This window comes from Ovis aries, chromosome 3, assembly GCF_016772045.2.
Source record: "Ovis aries strain OAR_USU_Benz2616 breed Rambouillet chromosome 3, ARS-UI_Ramb_v3.0, whole genome shotgun sequence".
Lineage (NCBI taxonomy): Eukaryota > Metazoa > Chordata > Mammalia > Artiodactyla > Bovidae > Ovis > Ovis aries.
The window spans coordinates 36,008,383-36,022,767 of NC_056056.1; the positions used below are offsets into that span (position 1 = coordinate 36,008,383).

General features: G+C 39.1%; 1 protein-coding gene across 8 annotated transcripts in view; it reads left to right on the top strand.

Moving 5' to 3' along the window:
- CLIP4 (CAP-Gly domain containing linker protein family member 4) overlaps positions 1 to 13,780 on the top strand; it is a 69,329-nt gene extending 55,549 nt beyond the window's left edge. For all 8 annotated transcript variants that reach the window (XM_060413840.1, XM_060413839.1, XM_060413838.1 and 5 more), the window contains 2 exons: positions 8,382 to 8,454; positions 11,371 to 13,780. In XM_060413840.1, coding sequence (XP_060269823.1) covers positions 8,382 to 8,454; positions 11,371 to 11,692 — 395 coding nt within the window. In that variant the 3' untranslated portion in view covers positions 11,693 to 13,780. The remainder of the gene's footprint in view (positions 1 to 8,381; positions 8,455 to 11,370) is intronic.
- Positions 13,781 to 14,385: the final 605 nt, after the last annotated feature.

Sequence of the window (14,385 nt, forward strand, 5' to 3'; positions counted from 1 at the left end):
CTGTCACTCCTCACCTCAGCAACAGTAGTCCCTTTTGATTTAGAAGTCTTTGCCCATCTGAAGGATGTATCTGGCATCTCCTTGTGGTTTCAATTTGCGGTTTTCAGATTACAAATGAAGTTGAGCCCGCTTCCATGTTTATGGACCCCATACATTGCCTTTTTTATGACATACCTGTTCAGGTCTTCTGCTCATTATTTTTTGGGAGGGGTTAGTTTGTTTTTATCTTATTAATTTGTGGGTTTCTTTATATATTTTGGGTGCTAATATTTTGTCAGTTTTGTTTGTTGCAAGAATCTTTCCCCTTTTTTTGGCTTGTCTTTTGTCCCCTTTCCTTCCCCTTTTTGATGTCTTTTGATGAGCGAAGCTTTTAATTTTTAAGTAGTCAAAATAGCAAACTTATGTTTTTCCTTATTTTGTGACTTGGCTTTTCATCGTCTTAACAGTGTCTGTCATAGAGCAGAAGTTTTTAATTCTAATGAAGTCCAGGTTATCAATTTTTTTCTTTCATGACTTGTGCTTTTGGTTTTGTATTGAAAATGTCTTCACCAAACCCAAGGTTACCCTAATTTTCTCCTATGTTATCTTCTAGAAGTTTTATAGTTTTGTGTCTTACATTTATATCTATGATTCATTGAGTTAAGTTTTGTGAAAGGTATAAGTCTATGTCTAGATTTTTTTTTTTTTTTGGGATGCAAATGTTGGTTGGTCCAGCATATTGTTGAAAAGACTGTCTTTTCTCTGTTGAATTGCCTTTGCTCTTTTGTCAAAGAGCAGTTGACTGTGTTTTGTGTGAGTCTATTTCTGGGCCCTTTATTCTGTTCTGTTGATCTATTTGTCTTTTTCTTTGCTAATACCACATTGTCTTAATTACTATAGCTTTATAGAAATTCTTCAATTGTAGTAATAGACTTTGATCATCTTCCTCAATTTAGTGTTGGTTATTCTGGGCTTTTTGCCTTTCTATGTAAACATTGCAACTGGTTTATTGATGGCTACAAAATAATTTGCTGGTATTTTCATTGGGATTGCATTGAATGTATAGATGAAATTGTGAAGAACTGATGGCTTAACAGTATTGAATTTTCCTACCCATTGATATATTTAGATCTTTGATTTCTTTCATCAGTTTTATAGTTTTCCTAATATAGATTTTATGTGCATTTTATTATATTTATACCAACATGGTTCTTCCATTTTGGTGTTAATGTCAGTGGTATTGCTTTATAGTAATTCTCTTTACCTTGTATCAGCCTTCTTGTGGTTAAGTTTTTGTCTAAAAACTTTTTTTCTAGCCATTGCCTAATCTTTCTATATCCTCATGTTTTTGGAATATCTTCTAAATAGAATATAACTGGATTTACTTAAAAAAATGACAATCTTTGTCACTTAATCTGAGAGTTTTACCTATTTGCATTCATTGTATAACTAATATATTTGGATTTATTTATGTTATTTATTTTTTTCTAGTATTTCAACTTTTTTGTACTTAAATGTTTTTCTCTCTTGACTTCATCTGTTTATATTCCTACTCTCTATTTTTCTCATTTTGTTTTCTACTTGTATAAAAGTTATGCTCTATAAATATGCTTCATAGTAATTACTGTAGGTACTTTGACATACATACTTAACAAAGCCTAAAGTCAATTATTATGTTTACTCTTTTCCACATAATAGAAAATCCTTATAAATTGAGTTTTCTGTTTCTACTTTATTTTCCTCAAAAATCTCACATTATTATAATAGTTTTTATATAATTGTTATTTATTTAATTTGCCTATACATATTTACCAATATCTTCAGTCGTAAATCCTCTGAATTTCCTCTTGAAATCATTTTGTTTTTAACTCATTTGTATTCTTAAAAATTTCTATTGGTAGCAAATGCTCTCAGTTTTTAACTGTCTTTCCTAATGATAGTTTTACCAGGTAAAAATAAAAGTTGATGGAATTTTTAGTTTGAAAGCTGTTTTCTCCCTGGACATTGACATTATCATTCTTCTGTCTCTGTCTTCTGAGAGTGTTTTGAGGAGTCAGCTATGAGTCTGTCTAATCTGTACCATTGTAGGTGGTTTCAGTTCAGTTCATTTCAGTTACTCAGTTGTGTCCAACTCTTTGTGACCCCATGGACTGCAGCACGCCAGACTTCCCTGTCCATCATCAACTCCTAGAGCTTGCTCAAACTCATGTCCACTGAGTCGGTGATGCCATCAAACCCTCTCATCCTCTGTTGTCCTCTTCTCCTCCTGCCTTCAATCTTTCCCAGCATCAGGGTCTTTTCCACTGAGTCAGGTTTTCACATCAGGTGGCCAAAGTATTGGAGCTTCAGCTTCAGTATCAGTCCTTCCAATGAATAAATATTCAGCACCAATTTCCTTTAGAATAGACTGGTTGGATCTCTTTGCAGTCCAAGGGACTCTCAAGAGTCTTTTCCAGCACCACAGTTCAGAAGCATTAATTCTTCGGCGCTCAGCTTTCTGAGTCCAACTCTCACATCCGTCCATACATGACTACTGGAAAAACCATAGCTTTGACTATACTGACCTTTGTTGGCAAAGTAATGTCTCTTCTTTTCAATATGCTGTCAAAGTTGATCATAGCTTTTCTTCCAAGGAGCAGCATCTTTTAATTTCATGGCTGCAGTCACCATCTGCAGTGACTTTGGAGCCCAAGAAAATAAAGTCTGTCTCTGTTTCTGTTGTTTCCCCATCTGTTTGCCATGAAGTGATGGTAGATGTTTTATCTTCGCTTTTTGCCTGCTTTTTAAGATCCTTTCTGTTTGCTCTATTTTGTACAGTTTTACTCTCATTGTGTCTAGGTGGAGACTTCCCTTTGTTTATTCTGTTTGGCATCTTGGGTCCTCCTGGATCTGGGAATTAGTATCTTTGATTTACTCTGTAAAATTCTTCTTCATATCCTGAAAATATTTCTTTCTTCATGCTCTTTATTATCTCCTTCTGAAACTCTGATGAGTGGGATAGTCCAGTTTTTCACTTTCCCATGCCTAGTTTACATTTCTCAGAACATTCTCTTTCTTGACTACATTCTGGATATTTTCAGAGTTACCTTTCTGTTTCTTTCTTCAGCTATGTTTATTCTACTGCCTAATTCAGCCACAAAGGCTTTTAATTATACATTTTTCATTTGTTTTCTTTTTGTAAGTCTGTGTGGTTGTTACTTATTGTCACTTATTCTTTTTCTATATTTTCAAGATTTTTTTCTTTTATGTTATTAAGCATTTTAAATATTATTACCTTTTATGTTTAATATTTTAATATCTGAAATCTTAATGAGTTTGATTCTGCCATCTACTTCTGTTGAGCCTAACTTGTGGCACTTTCTTTCCTTGTGCGCTTTGTAATTTATTGTGAAATACTTATTTTACCTACTTAGAATTTAATATATGGAAATTCTCTGAAGCCTGAGTTGATGCCTCTCAAGAAGATTATACAGGCATATCTTGTTTTATGGTGCTTTGCTTTTTTTGTGCTTCTCAGATATTATATATATATGTATATATATATATTTTACAAATAGAAGGTTTGTGGTAACCTGCCTTGAGCAAGTCTCTCAGCATCATTTTCCCAGCAGCACTGTGCTTACTTTATGCCTCTGGGTTGCATTTTAACCCAGAGACAGGGGTTAAATTTGAAATTTTAAACTCTTTTTTAACATCAGTTTTTTTAAGTTTCATTTTTGGCTGTGCTGGTCTGTGCTGCTGCACAGGCATATCTCTGGCTGTGGCAGATGGCGGCTTCCCATTGTGGTGGCTTCTCCTGGTGTAGAGCTCAGGCCTAGGGTGCGTGGGCTTCAGCAGTTGCAGCACGTAGGCTCCCAGGTTCTAGAGCACAGGCTCAAGAGCTATGGTACATGGGTTTAGTTGCTACGTAACACGTGGCAACTTCCCAGACCAGGTATTGAACCCATGTTTCCTGCATTGGCAGGCTGATTCCTTACCAGCGAGCCACCAGGGAAGCCCCAGACGTTTTTGCTATTATGACATATTTTGTGGTGGATCTGCCATCAGTAATCTTTGACGTTACTGTTGTAGTTGTTTTGAGGCATGGTGAACCTCGTTCATATAAAATGGCAAATCTGATCAATAAATCAACAAAGGTCCATCTAGTCAAGGCTATGGTTTTCCCAGTAGTCATGTATGGATGTGAGAGCTGTACTATAAAGAAAGGTCAGTGCCAAAGAATTGATGCTTTTGAACTGTCGTGTTGGAGAAGACTCTTGAGAGTCCCTTGGACTGCAAGGAGATCCAACCAGTCCATCCTAAAGGAAATCAGTCCTGAATGTTCATTGAAAGGACAGATGCTGAAGCTGAAACTCCAGTACTTTGGCCACCTGATGCGAAGACCTGACTTAGTGGAAAAGACCCTGATTCTGGGAAAGATTGAAGGTGGGAGGAGAAGGGGACGACAGAGGATGAGATGGTTGGATGGCATCATCGACTCAATGGATATGAGTTTGAGTAAACTCCGAGAGTTGATGATGGACGGGGAAGTCTGGCGTGCTGCAGTCAATGGGGTCACAAAGAGTCGGATACAACTGAAACGACCGAACTGAACTGAATCAATACATGTTGTTGTTCTGACTTGCTCCACAACTGGCTGTTACTCCATCTCGTTCCCCCTTCTTGGGCCTCCCCGTCCCCTGAAAACCAACAGTATTGAAAGTAGGACAATGAAGAACCCTACAATGGCCTCTGAGTGTTCAAGGAAAGGAAAAGTCTCACGTCTCCCACTTTAAATCAAAAGTTGGAAATGATTACAGTTAGTGGGGAAGGCACGTCAAAAGCAGAGATAGGTCAAAAGCTGGCCTTTTGTACCAACGGTTAGCCATGTTGTGACTGCAGAGGAAAAGTTCTTGAAGGAAACTAAAGTGAGCATGCAGATGGTAAGAAACAACCTTATTGCTGATGCAGAGAAAGGTTTAATGGTCTGGAGAGAAGATCAAAGCAGCCACAACATTCTCTGAAGCCAAAACCTAATCCAGAGCAAGGCCCTAAACTCTCTTCAATTCTGTGAAGGCCGCGAGAGGTGAGGAAGCTGCAGAAGAAAAGATTTGAAGTCAGAAGAGGTTTATTGATGAGGTCTAAGGAAAGAAGCCGTTTCCATAAGGTCAAAGCACAAAGTGAAGCAGCACGTGCTGATGTAGAAGCTGAAGCAAGTTATCCAGAAGATCTGGCTAGCTCATTAATGAAAGTGGCTCCACTAAACAGTGGGTTTTCACTGTAGACATGGGTACATGTGTGTGCTCAGTCCTGTCCAACTCTTTGCAACCCCATGGACTGTAGCTCACCAGGCTGCTCTGTCCATGGGATTTTTCCAGGGAAGAATACTGGAGTGGATTGCCATTTCCTCCTCCAGAGGACCTTTCCAACCCAGGGATTGGACCCATGTCTCCTACCTTGGCAGGTGGATTCTCTACCACTGAGCCACCTGGGAATCCCTCAGTGTAGATGATACAGTCTTGTATTGGAGAAGATGTCATCTAGGACTTTCACAGCTAAAGAGGAGAAGTCAATATGAGGCTTCAAAGAAGGGGTAGCCTTTTAAGAAAATGATTGATTTGACTGCATCAGGTCTTAATTGTGACATGTGGGCTCTTTAGTTGTGGTATGAAAACTCTAAGCTGTGGCATGTGGGATCTAGTTCCCGGACCAGGGATCAAACCAGGGCTCCCTGCATTGGAAGCTCAAAGTCTTAGCCACTGGGCCATCAAGGAAGTCTAGGCTGACTTCCCTGTTAGTGGCTAACGCAGTGGGTAACTTTGTTGAAGTCAGTGCCCATTTACCATTCTGAAAATCTTAGGGTGCTTAAGAATTATGTTAAATCTACTCTGCCTGTGCTCTATAAATGGCACAATAAAGCCTGGAGGACAGCACATCTATTTATAACATGGCTTACTGAATATTTTAAGCTCACTGTTGAGGCCTACTGCTCAGAAAAAAAGATTCCTTTCAAAATATTACTGCTCATTGACAAAGCACTTGGTCACCCAAGAGCTCATGATGGACATGGACAATAAAATTAATGTTGTTTTCATGCCTGCTAGCACAACATCCATCCTGTGAGTCAAGGAGTCATTTTGATACTTCCAACTCTTAGTATTTAATAAATTCTTTTCATAAAGCTATGGCTACCAGAGATAGAGATTCTTCTCTTAGATCTGGGCAAAGTTCATTGAAAACCTTCTGGAAAGGATTCACCACTTTAGGTGCCATTAAAAATATTCATGATTCATGGGAGGAGGTTCAAATATCAACATTAATGGAAATTTGGCAGAAGTTGATTGCAGTCCTCATGAATGACGTTGAGGGGTTCACAACTTCAGTGGAAGAAGTAACTGGAGATGTGGTAGAAATAGCAAGAGAGCTAGAAATGGAGCCTGAAGATGTGACTGAATTGCTGCAGTTGCTAAGAGTCAGACACGACTGAGCGACCTCACTTTCACTTTTCACTTTCATGCATTGGAGAAGCAAATGGCACCCACTCCAGTGTTCTTGCCTGGAGAATCCCATGGATGGAGGAGCCTGGTAGGTTGCAGTTCATGGGGTCGCTAAGAGTCGGACACGACTAAGTGACTTCACTTTCACTTTTCACTTTCATGCATTGGAGAAGGAAATGGCAACCCACTCCAGTGTTCTTGCCTGGAGAATCCCAGGGACAGGGGAGCTTGGTGGGCTGCCATCTATGGGGTCGCACAGAGTCAGACACGACTGAAGTGACTTAGCAGCAGCAGCATAATAAAACTGGAACAGATGAGATATTGCTTCTTGTGGATGAACAGAGAAAGTGGCTTGTGGAGGGGGAATCTACTCCTGGTGAAGATGCTGTGAAGATTGTTGAAATGACGATAAAGGATTTCAAACAGTACATAAACTCAGTTGATACAGCAGCAGCAGGGTTTGAGTGGATTGACTCCAATTTTGAAAGAAGTTCTACTGTGGGTAAAATGCTATCAAGCAGGCATGCTGCACAGAGAAATCATTTGTGAAGGAGTCAATTGATGTGGCAAGCTTCACTGTTGCCTTATTTTAAGAAATTGCTGCAGCCACCCCAATTTTTAGCAACCTTCACCCTGATCAGTCAACAGGCATCAACATCAAGGCAAGACCTTCCACCAACAAAAAGATTGTGACTCACTGAAGGCTCAGATGATGGATAGCAGTATTTAGCAATAAGGTATTTTTACATTAAGGTACATGCATTTTTTTTTAAAGACATAATGCTATCACACACTTAATAGACTACAGTGTAGTGTAAACTTTTATATATGCCGGGAAACCAAAAAGTCTGTGACTCACTTTGTTGAGATATTTGCTTTATTGTGGTGGTCTGGAACCGACCCTGCAGTATCTCTGAGGTGCGCCTATATTTACTTCTGCCAGTTGCCTACAAGGCACTGCCAACTTTATTTACATTCTCTGCAGTGTTGTTGCCTGTATATTACACAGATAAAATGAATTGCCTTCTGCCTGGTGGGGTTGACACAGGCTGCTTTCCTTTGTGTTCATCTGAGTGGTGCTTCATTGTGTTTCTCATTTAACTTTACACTGAGGATGAACTGCTTAAGACCCTCGCTTTTGTCAGAACCCCATCTTGGCAGGCCCCAGGTTCTCCAGAGGGTCAGTCTAGTCCTGGGGTACAGGGTGGTGGATTGTTTGGGGGGAACCTCTCATGGTTTCTCTTTTGGTTTTTGGCCTTTTTGGAACTGTGCCACTTGTATGAGCTCAACAGTATTTTTCTTTTTTCTTTTTTTTAAAGATTATTGTTGTTTTAAATTATACTTGCTTCATTCAAGAGATTCATTCAGCACATCTGGTGTGCTGTAACTGCCAGAATTGGAAATCCCATTCTTTTTTAAACACATCTTTTAAAAAATTTACCTTTTGTGAAGTCTTCTTGTTCTTTTTTTTTATTTTTTAAAGAACTCTGTCATTTGGGGATGCCAAAAACCAGAAGCTCTGAAATTGATTGTTCACAATATACTTAGTAATAGTGTTCTTAAAACTATTTTTATCCTATTTTTAAATGTGATTTATCAAGATTATAATATTTGAGAGTAAAAAGATTCAACTCTATCAGTGCATAATCTGATTTTGTTTGGTATTCAGGAAAGTTTATAATAAAAGCTTCCGAAAGTAGCGTCATGATCACGTAGTGCATGGTTTGATAAGAAAGGTGAAATAGCAGTTGTCAAGAAATCTGCACTCATGTTACACTCCACATGCACTTACTTTCTTTTCTGCCTGTTTTCAGAGAGCCATTTAGTAAAACAGGAGTCTATAGAAGAAATGATAAAAGAACTTTCAACAAGAACTGCGAATTTGTGATTTATTTTTCCTCTTCTGACCTTGACTCTCATATTTAGGTTTTAGGAGAAGTTTCAGTACAACTTCTGCTTCTTCCCAAAAAGAGCTTAACAGAAGAAATGCTTTTGCCAAGTGAGTATTAAGAAGATTTAGAAAAACATCTTTGAAGATGAACATGACAGGATTCTGTGAAGGAAGAAAAGTAGAATTTTGTATCTTTTACGTTGCATGGTAGAATTTTAACACCTAGGAGAAAAGGTGTGATGAGTGTGTCAGTGAGAAGAATTCTTCGTCTCTCCTTTGCAAGCTCAATTAAAAATGCCACCAATGACTAAAGGTAGTATCCTGAATATATTTTCAAAGAGGCTTAGTACTATTAATAAAAGTTGGAGGAATTTACATTTTGTGTTATCTTTGAATAGGGTGGATTGATTTTACACTCTGTTTACTTAATTAGAGAATCGACTTACTATTTTGGGGAGTCCATAAAAGAAATGTCAGGCCTATTTGCATAAGGTAATCTTACTATTATTTTAAAAAATATTCCTGCTTCCTCTTGTAGAATGTACTGCTCAAAAGGCTTTTATTGTTGTTTCTTTGTAGATAGAATCTCCTTTTTCTCTTTCTCATTTGTATTTATTTCCCCCAGGCCCACTTTATTTCATCTAATAGTTATCTGAAACTTTCAGAAACTTAAAAAAGTTTTTTTTTTGAGGAATATGAGGCTCTTCTAGACTGATTGGGTTAAGGAGTTTTTTATTTTTTTCCATTTTAAATTCTTCCAGTTACTCTGTGAACTGTGCCCCGGGAGGCAGTGGGGAGCGTCTAGCTGAGTTAGGGACATGCACTAGATGTGGGGTCCTCAGAGCCACCTGGAATTACAGCCCATGCATGAGAACTTACCAAACAGATGAGCACCAGTCAGGCAGTTCATGTAATCAGCTGGTCTGAAGTTACTGGGAAGCCTCACAAAGAGCTGAGATGTCACGTGAGAACCCTGACGGGAACTGAGGCACTATCAGGTACAGTTGAGCAGAGCTGGGTGGATTTGGTTTTGTTTCTACCCCTTCCTCACAACCTTTACCGACTGTGAGATTTTGAAATTGGTCTCCTCACTTGACTAGCTGAAAGAATTTAAGGGCAATAACTTTATGCTCCAGTTTGTTGAAGATATTCAAGAGTTCTTAGGCAGAATGGAAGAAATTACTAAGAAGAGACAACCAGGATATAAAGAATTTCGAAGGGGGAGAGGTATCAAAATCAGTGGCAAGATGTTGGTGAGTGAAAGAGCATGATACAGAGAAACCAGGGAAGGAGAGAGAGATCTGAACCGTGGGGATGATACAGCAGGCATGGATATGTACAAGATGATGTGTTGACATGAGAAGAAAATATCAACACTTTTTTTGGTTTTCCTTGAAAATAAAAATAAAGGATGCTTTACTCATCCTTCTACAGATTGACACTAGTACCTGTTTTTTAATTTTTTTAACTTTTTTTTCTGTTTTTTTTTTTTTTAAAGCATACTCTTATTGAGGAAATATAATCTATTTAAAATGTAAATTTTGCCATATTATTATCTTTCAACATTTTCTCAATTATTAATACTCATTGTGGTTGTGAGCAAGAGCCTGGCCTTTGTCCTTGAATAGCTCGGATCTGAACACCAGCGCTCCTCTTTGCCACCTCTCTGACCTTGTGCATATAGCTTAACTGTTTTAATTCCTCACTGGTTGGGTGAGGTCGGATGAGATAATATATGTGTTTAGCACATAGTAAGTGCTCAAGAAGTGGTAGATACTGTCACGTAAAATTCAGAGTAATTTCATCAAGTTGCCAAAAGATAATCACTTTGGGGAGGATACACACACACACACACACACACACACACACACACACACACACATGTATTATGTATTTCTTTGTTAACTTTATCATTATATTTGTACATTCAACGTGGTAAATAATCTTTTTTTCCCATTGCATTTTAAAACTCGGATTTATCGGATGTGGCATAGGACAGGCTTTTTACCTCAGTTTTCCTACCCAGAAAATTAGAGTGCTCTTTCTTTCTCCAGCATTAATAGGTAGAAGTATGTAGAAATGAGACGCAGTGTGTGATAATGTATTTAAAAATACAGAGAGTGAAATAAAATGGAAAACAAGCAGGACCCAGATTCTGCTCACAGTCAGGCTCCATGTAGTTTTGGTAACAGGTTCTTTGTTATCTCTGCTGTGTGGCCAGGATAAGGGTTTCTCTTGGTGGAGAGATGGTGTGGACGGTGGGTGGATGGCTTCATGGTGGTGGTTTCTGGGTGACTGTTTTGGGAGGTCTCAGGTTATAGAGCAGCAAGATCCTGGTCATATTTCTACTGGGGGCAGGTCTCAGGATTAGCTACTTGCAGGGACTGGAAGAAGCTCTAGGCAGTACTGGCATAAGGCCGTGTCTGGGCTGCATGTGGAAGCCTGGTAGTTGTGTCATCAGGTCATGTGGGTGGCAGGTGCTTGGAGGCAGTACCTTGTAAGTAATGTTTTGTTGTAGAGGAAAGGAGAGGAATCCTGTTCTAGGCAACTAAGATCCTTCCTGATGTTAGTGACAAGGGGGAGTGGCGAACCCTTAAATGTAACTGGAGTTCCTTCGTAGAAGGGGTGTATGTGTATGTCCAAAGCTGTGGATTAAGTTTTAAAAATGGTTTTCAAGTAAAGAAATATTTGAAAGGTAAACAAAAGGTAATTTTAATTTACCACGGCCAAATACCAGGTTTCATTCTTTTTGCTTCATTAAATAGGTATAAAATGTGTGTGCACATATATAATTTGCTAGTGAAATCTTAAATCCAGGTGAGGGTAGCATTAAAATTGCCCAATGAGAAAAACTTTAAGCAACAGTATATCCTAATATTGCTGCGTAGGATAGGAAAGATCCAGTTGTGAATGCTGAGCATGCTGTGTGGTGAGTGACTTGTGGACCTGGCCGTGGAGGGGAGCATGGCACACGGCGTCGCGTGGCTTCATGCTGAAGCATCTCCCTCGGTCCCCTGTGCGCAGGTCGAAACCCCCCCTGCACCGCAGCTGGAGCAGCAGCTCGACGGCCGGCGGCCTGGAGGGTAGCGTGAAGCTGCACGAGGGCTCCCAGGTCCTCCTCACCAGCTCCAACGAGATGGCCACCGTGAGGTACGTGGGCCCCACTGACTTCGCCTCAGGGATCTGGCTGGGCCTGGAGCTTCGAAGCCCCAAGGGAAAGAATGACGGGGCAGTGGGAGACAAACGGTACTTCACCTGCAAGCCCAACCACGGGGTGCTTGTGAGGCCCAGCAGAGTGACCTACCGGGGAATAAACGGGTCCAAGTTGGTGGATGAGAATTGTTGAGTTAGGCTTCTACAGTATTATAATAAATGAGCTTACACACGCGCACACACACACACACACACACACACACTAAAAAGTCCATGACTAATGGTTTACTTCATTTAGCCATTATTTAAAATTTGAAAATACAACTATCTTCATATAGACATTATAACAATTCAGAGAGACCCCTTTAAAAAGCTCGAAATGTGAACTGTAGGAATTATGGGTCTCTTAAAACAATGTAAAAATAAGATTTTTTTCCTTAAAGCTTTTAAAGCTTTAGACCCAAGAAAATTCTTAAACTTGGGGAAAATGTGCCAAGAGTGACTGACTGATGTTGCTTATTGTGTCTCATTTTTGCACAGAATAGTGGATTTTCCATATACCATCATTGTACAGGTTTTCACTAGCTTTGGTTAATGTTAAGACGATCACATGGCCTTGTCTGGAGTTTTTTTTTCTTTCTGTACCATTGAGGACAAGGCGAGAGTAGCAGCTGGATGATGTGCGTTTTTCTTGTCTTTGGGTTTAGTTATTTGCCCTTCTGGGAATATCCCACCTACAGACACTTAAGAGCTGTGGGGGTAGATGGCCCCCGGGGCTCTGGAGCTGGACCTCTCCTGCCGCGGGGTTCTGAAGCTGCTGCTCCTCACCTCCTCCCAGCTGGTGAGGAGGACCTCATGAGCTAGCTGGTCACCAGACCATCCAGCTGGAATGTAGGTCTCCCCACCTGTGGCCTGGGCTCTTGCTGCTGCCCAGTGTGTCAGCTCAGATCTTTTTCTGTGTTGGTGACCGCCTCATCTGGAGGAGCTTCAACTCCCACGATTAGGTTCCTGAATTCAAGTCACAATTGGAACTATTTGCACATATTTAACTTCCTTACTAGGCATATCTATAAAACACACACGCGAAGCACTTTGAAAATAAAACAAGATGCACTTTCCTCTTTGTGGAGAATTTGCCATCATTTCCTCTGGGGATGAAAAATATAAAAAAATATATATTTGAGACAGAGCAAATTAAGACATGTTAAGAATGTAGTAGCTATTCATTTAAATGGTTATGGTTTTTGGTGTTTTGTTTTATTATTCATAAGATTGGTGTTGCCTTTGCTGTTGCTGCTGGTTTCATGTTTTCGATTGTTGTGGAATTCAGCCTGTTATAAAGCTGCAGAGCTGTATCATGTCTTTATTTTCCTTTTGAGTACATGTTAACAAACTAAGCTTCATAATAGAGTGATGTAATAATGCAAAACATTTGTGTTGTGGATATGTATTGAAGTTTGTCCTATATGTGCAAAGATTTATCTTTTATCGTAGATATTCAGACTCTAAATGACCACAGAAATATCAGAGCAGTTTGCTTTATAAGATAAAAAGCATCCTTCAAAATGGAGCTTGCTGTGTGCTTTAGAAAGAATACGTTGAACTATTTTGCAATATACTGTTTAAAATCTAAATTCTGTTGCTTTGCTGCCTTTTTTTAAAAAGTATGAAATTTCAAATATTGCTAGAGCTATTTTCCTGAAATACATTTGCAAAGTAAGGCTGCTTTATAATCAAGGAATATTTTTGACTGAAGAAAGTGACTGTACTACGATTCAAAAGTAAACTTATTTTATTATATAGTTTATTTCTTAAAAACTCTATTTATATATTACCATGAAATCCATGACTACACTGAACTTGGGTGTCCATAATTCTTCCTGTTAAATGCAAAACCCTATAAGTTAGTAATGTCAATACTGAATTTATTTTGAGGTTAGACAACCAATTGTTCTCATATTAGATTAGGATTATTAAATCCATGTAATGTGTATGTTTACATATACTGAACATAAAAATTAGGTGTTTTCATTTGTGTTTTGCTTCTGTCATTCAAAGTTCACATCTTGAGCATTAATAAAAAGGGAAGCTGTTTTGGTTTGGAGTGGCATGTTGTCATTGACCCTGCCTGCCGTACCTTTTCTCAGGTACTCAGGTTACATATGCTTTGTGTTTAATTTTTTTTCTTCTTACAGTAATGACTTGGATTTGTCCTATACCTATTGAGAGTCTTAAAAAGTGCCATGCTTCTACTCAGCAAATAAAGTTATGTTTTCAGCTACTTTCTTACTCCTTTGTTTTGATGCACAGAGAGTCATTTAAGAAATTAATATATTTCTGTGGTTTTCTAAAATTGCTTACTTACCTTTTATACCAGTGGGATTTCATTTATTTAGAGTAGGATAGAAAACTTTGAGTTTACAGATTTAAAATTATATATAAATAAGTGTCTACCTCCTACTGAAAGGCTTTTGTTTCTGTATTTTAAGGTAATTTGGTGGCAGTATGTTTAAGTGCTTTAAACGTGTTCAGAAACAGACATTTGCAGTCTAAGCTGAGACACTAACCGTGGTGAGTCCCTCACACCGTCCTCTCCTGAGCTTCTTAGCGCTCTCACGCGTTATCATTCTACTTAGCATTTACCACCCTTGGTTATGTTCAGCTTTGTGCTCATTGAGGGGTGGGTTCTAATTGTTTTGTTCATGGCTTCATCCCTAACACTTGGAATAGTACTTGGTACCTAGTACCTGCTGAGGAAATGCTGCTGAATGCACCGAGGCAGTGGAGGCCGTCGATGGTTTACAGTAGAGGGCACCAGCTTCGGCCAGGTGGGCTTGAGAGGCCAGGCCACGGACAGGTACGTTTTGCTGGGAAGGGAGGACAAGG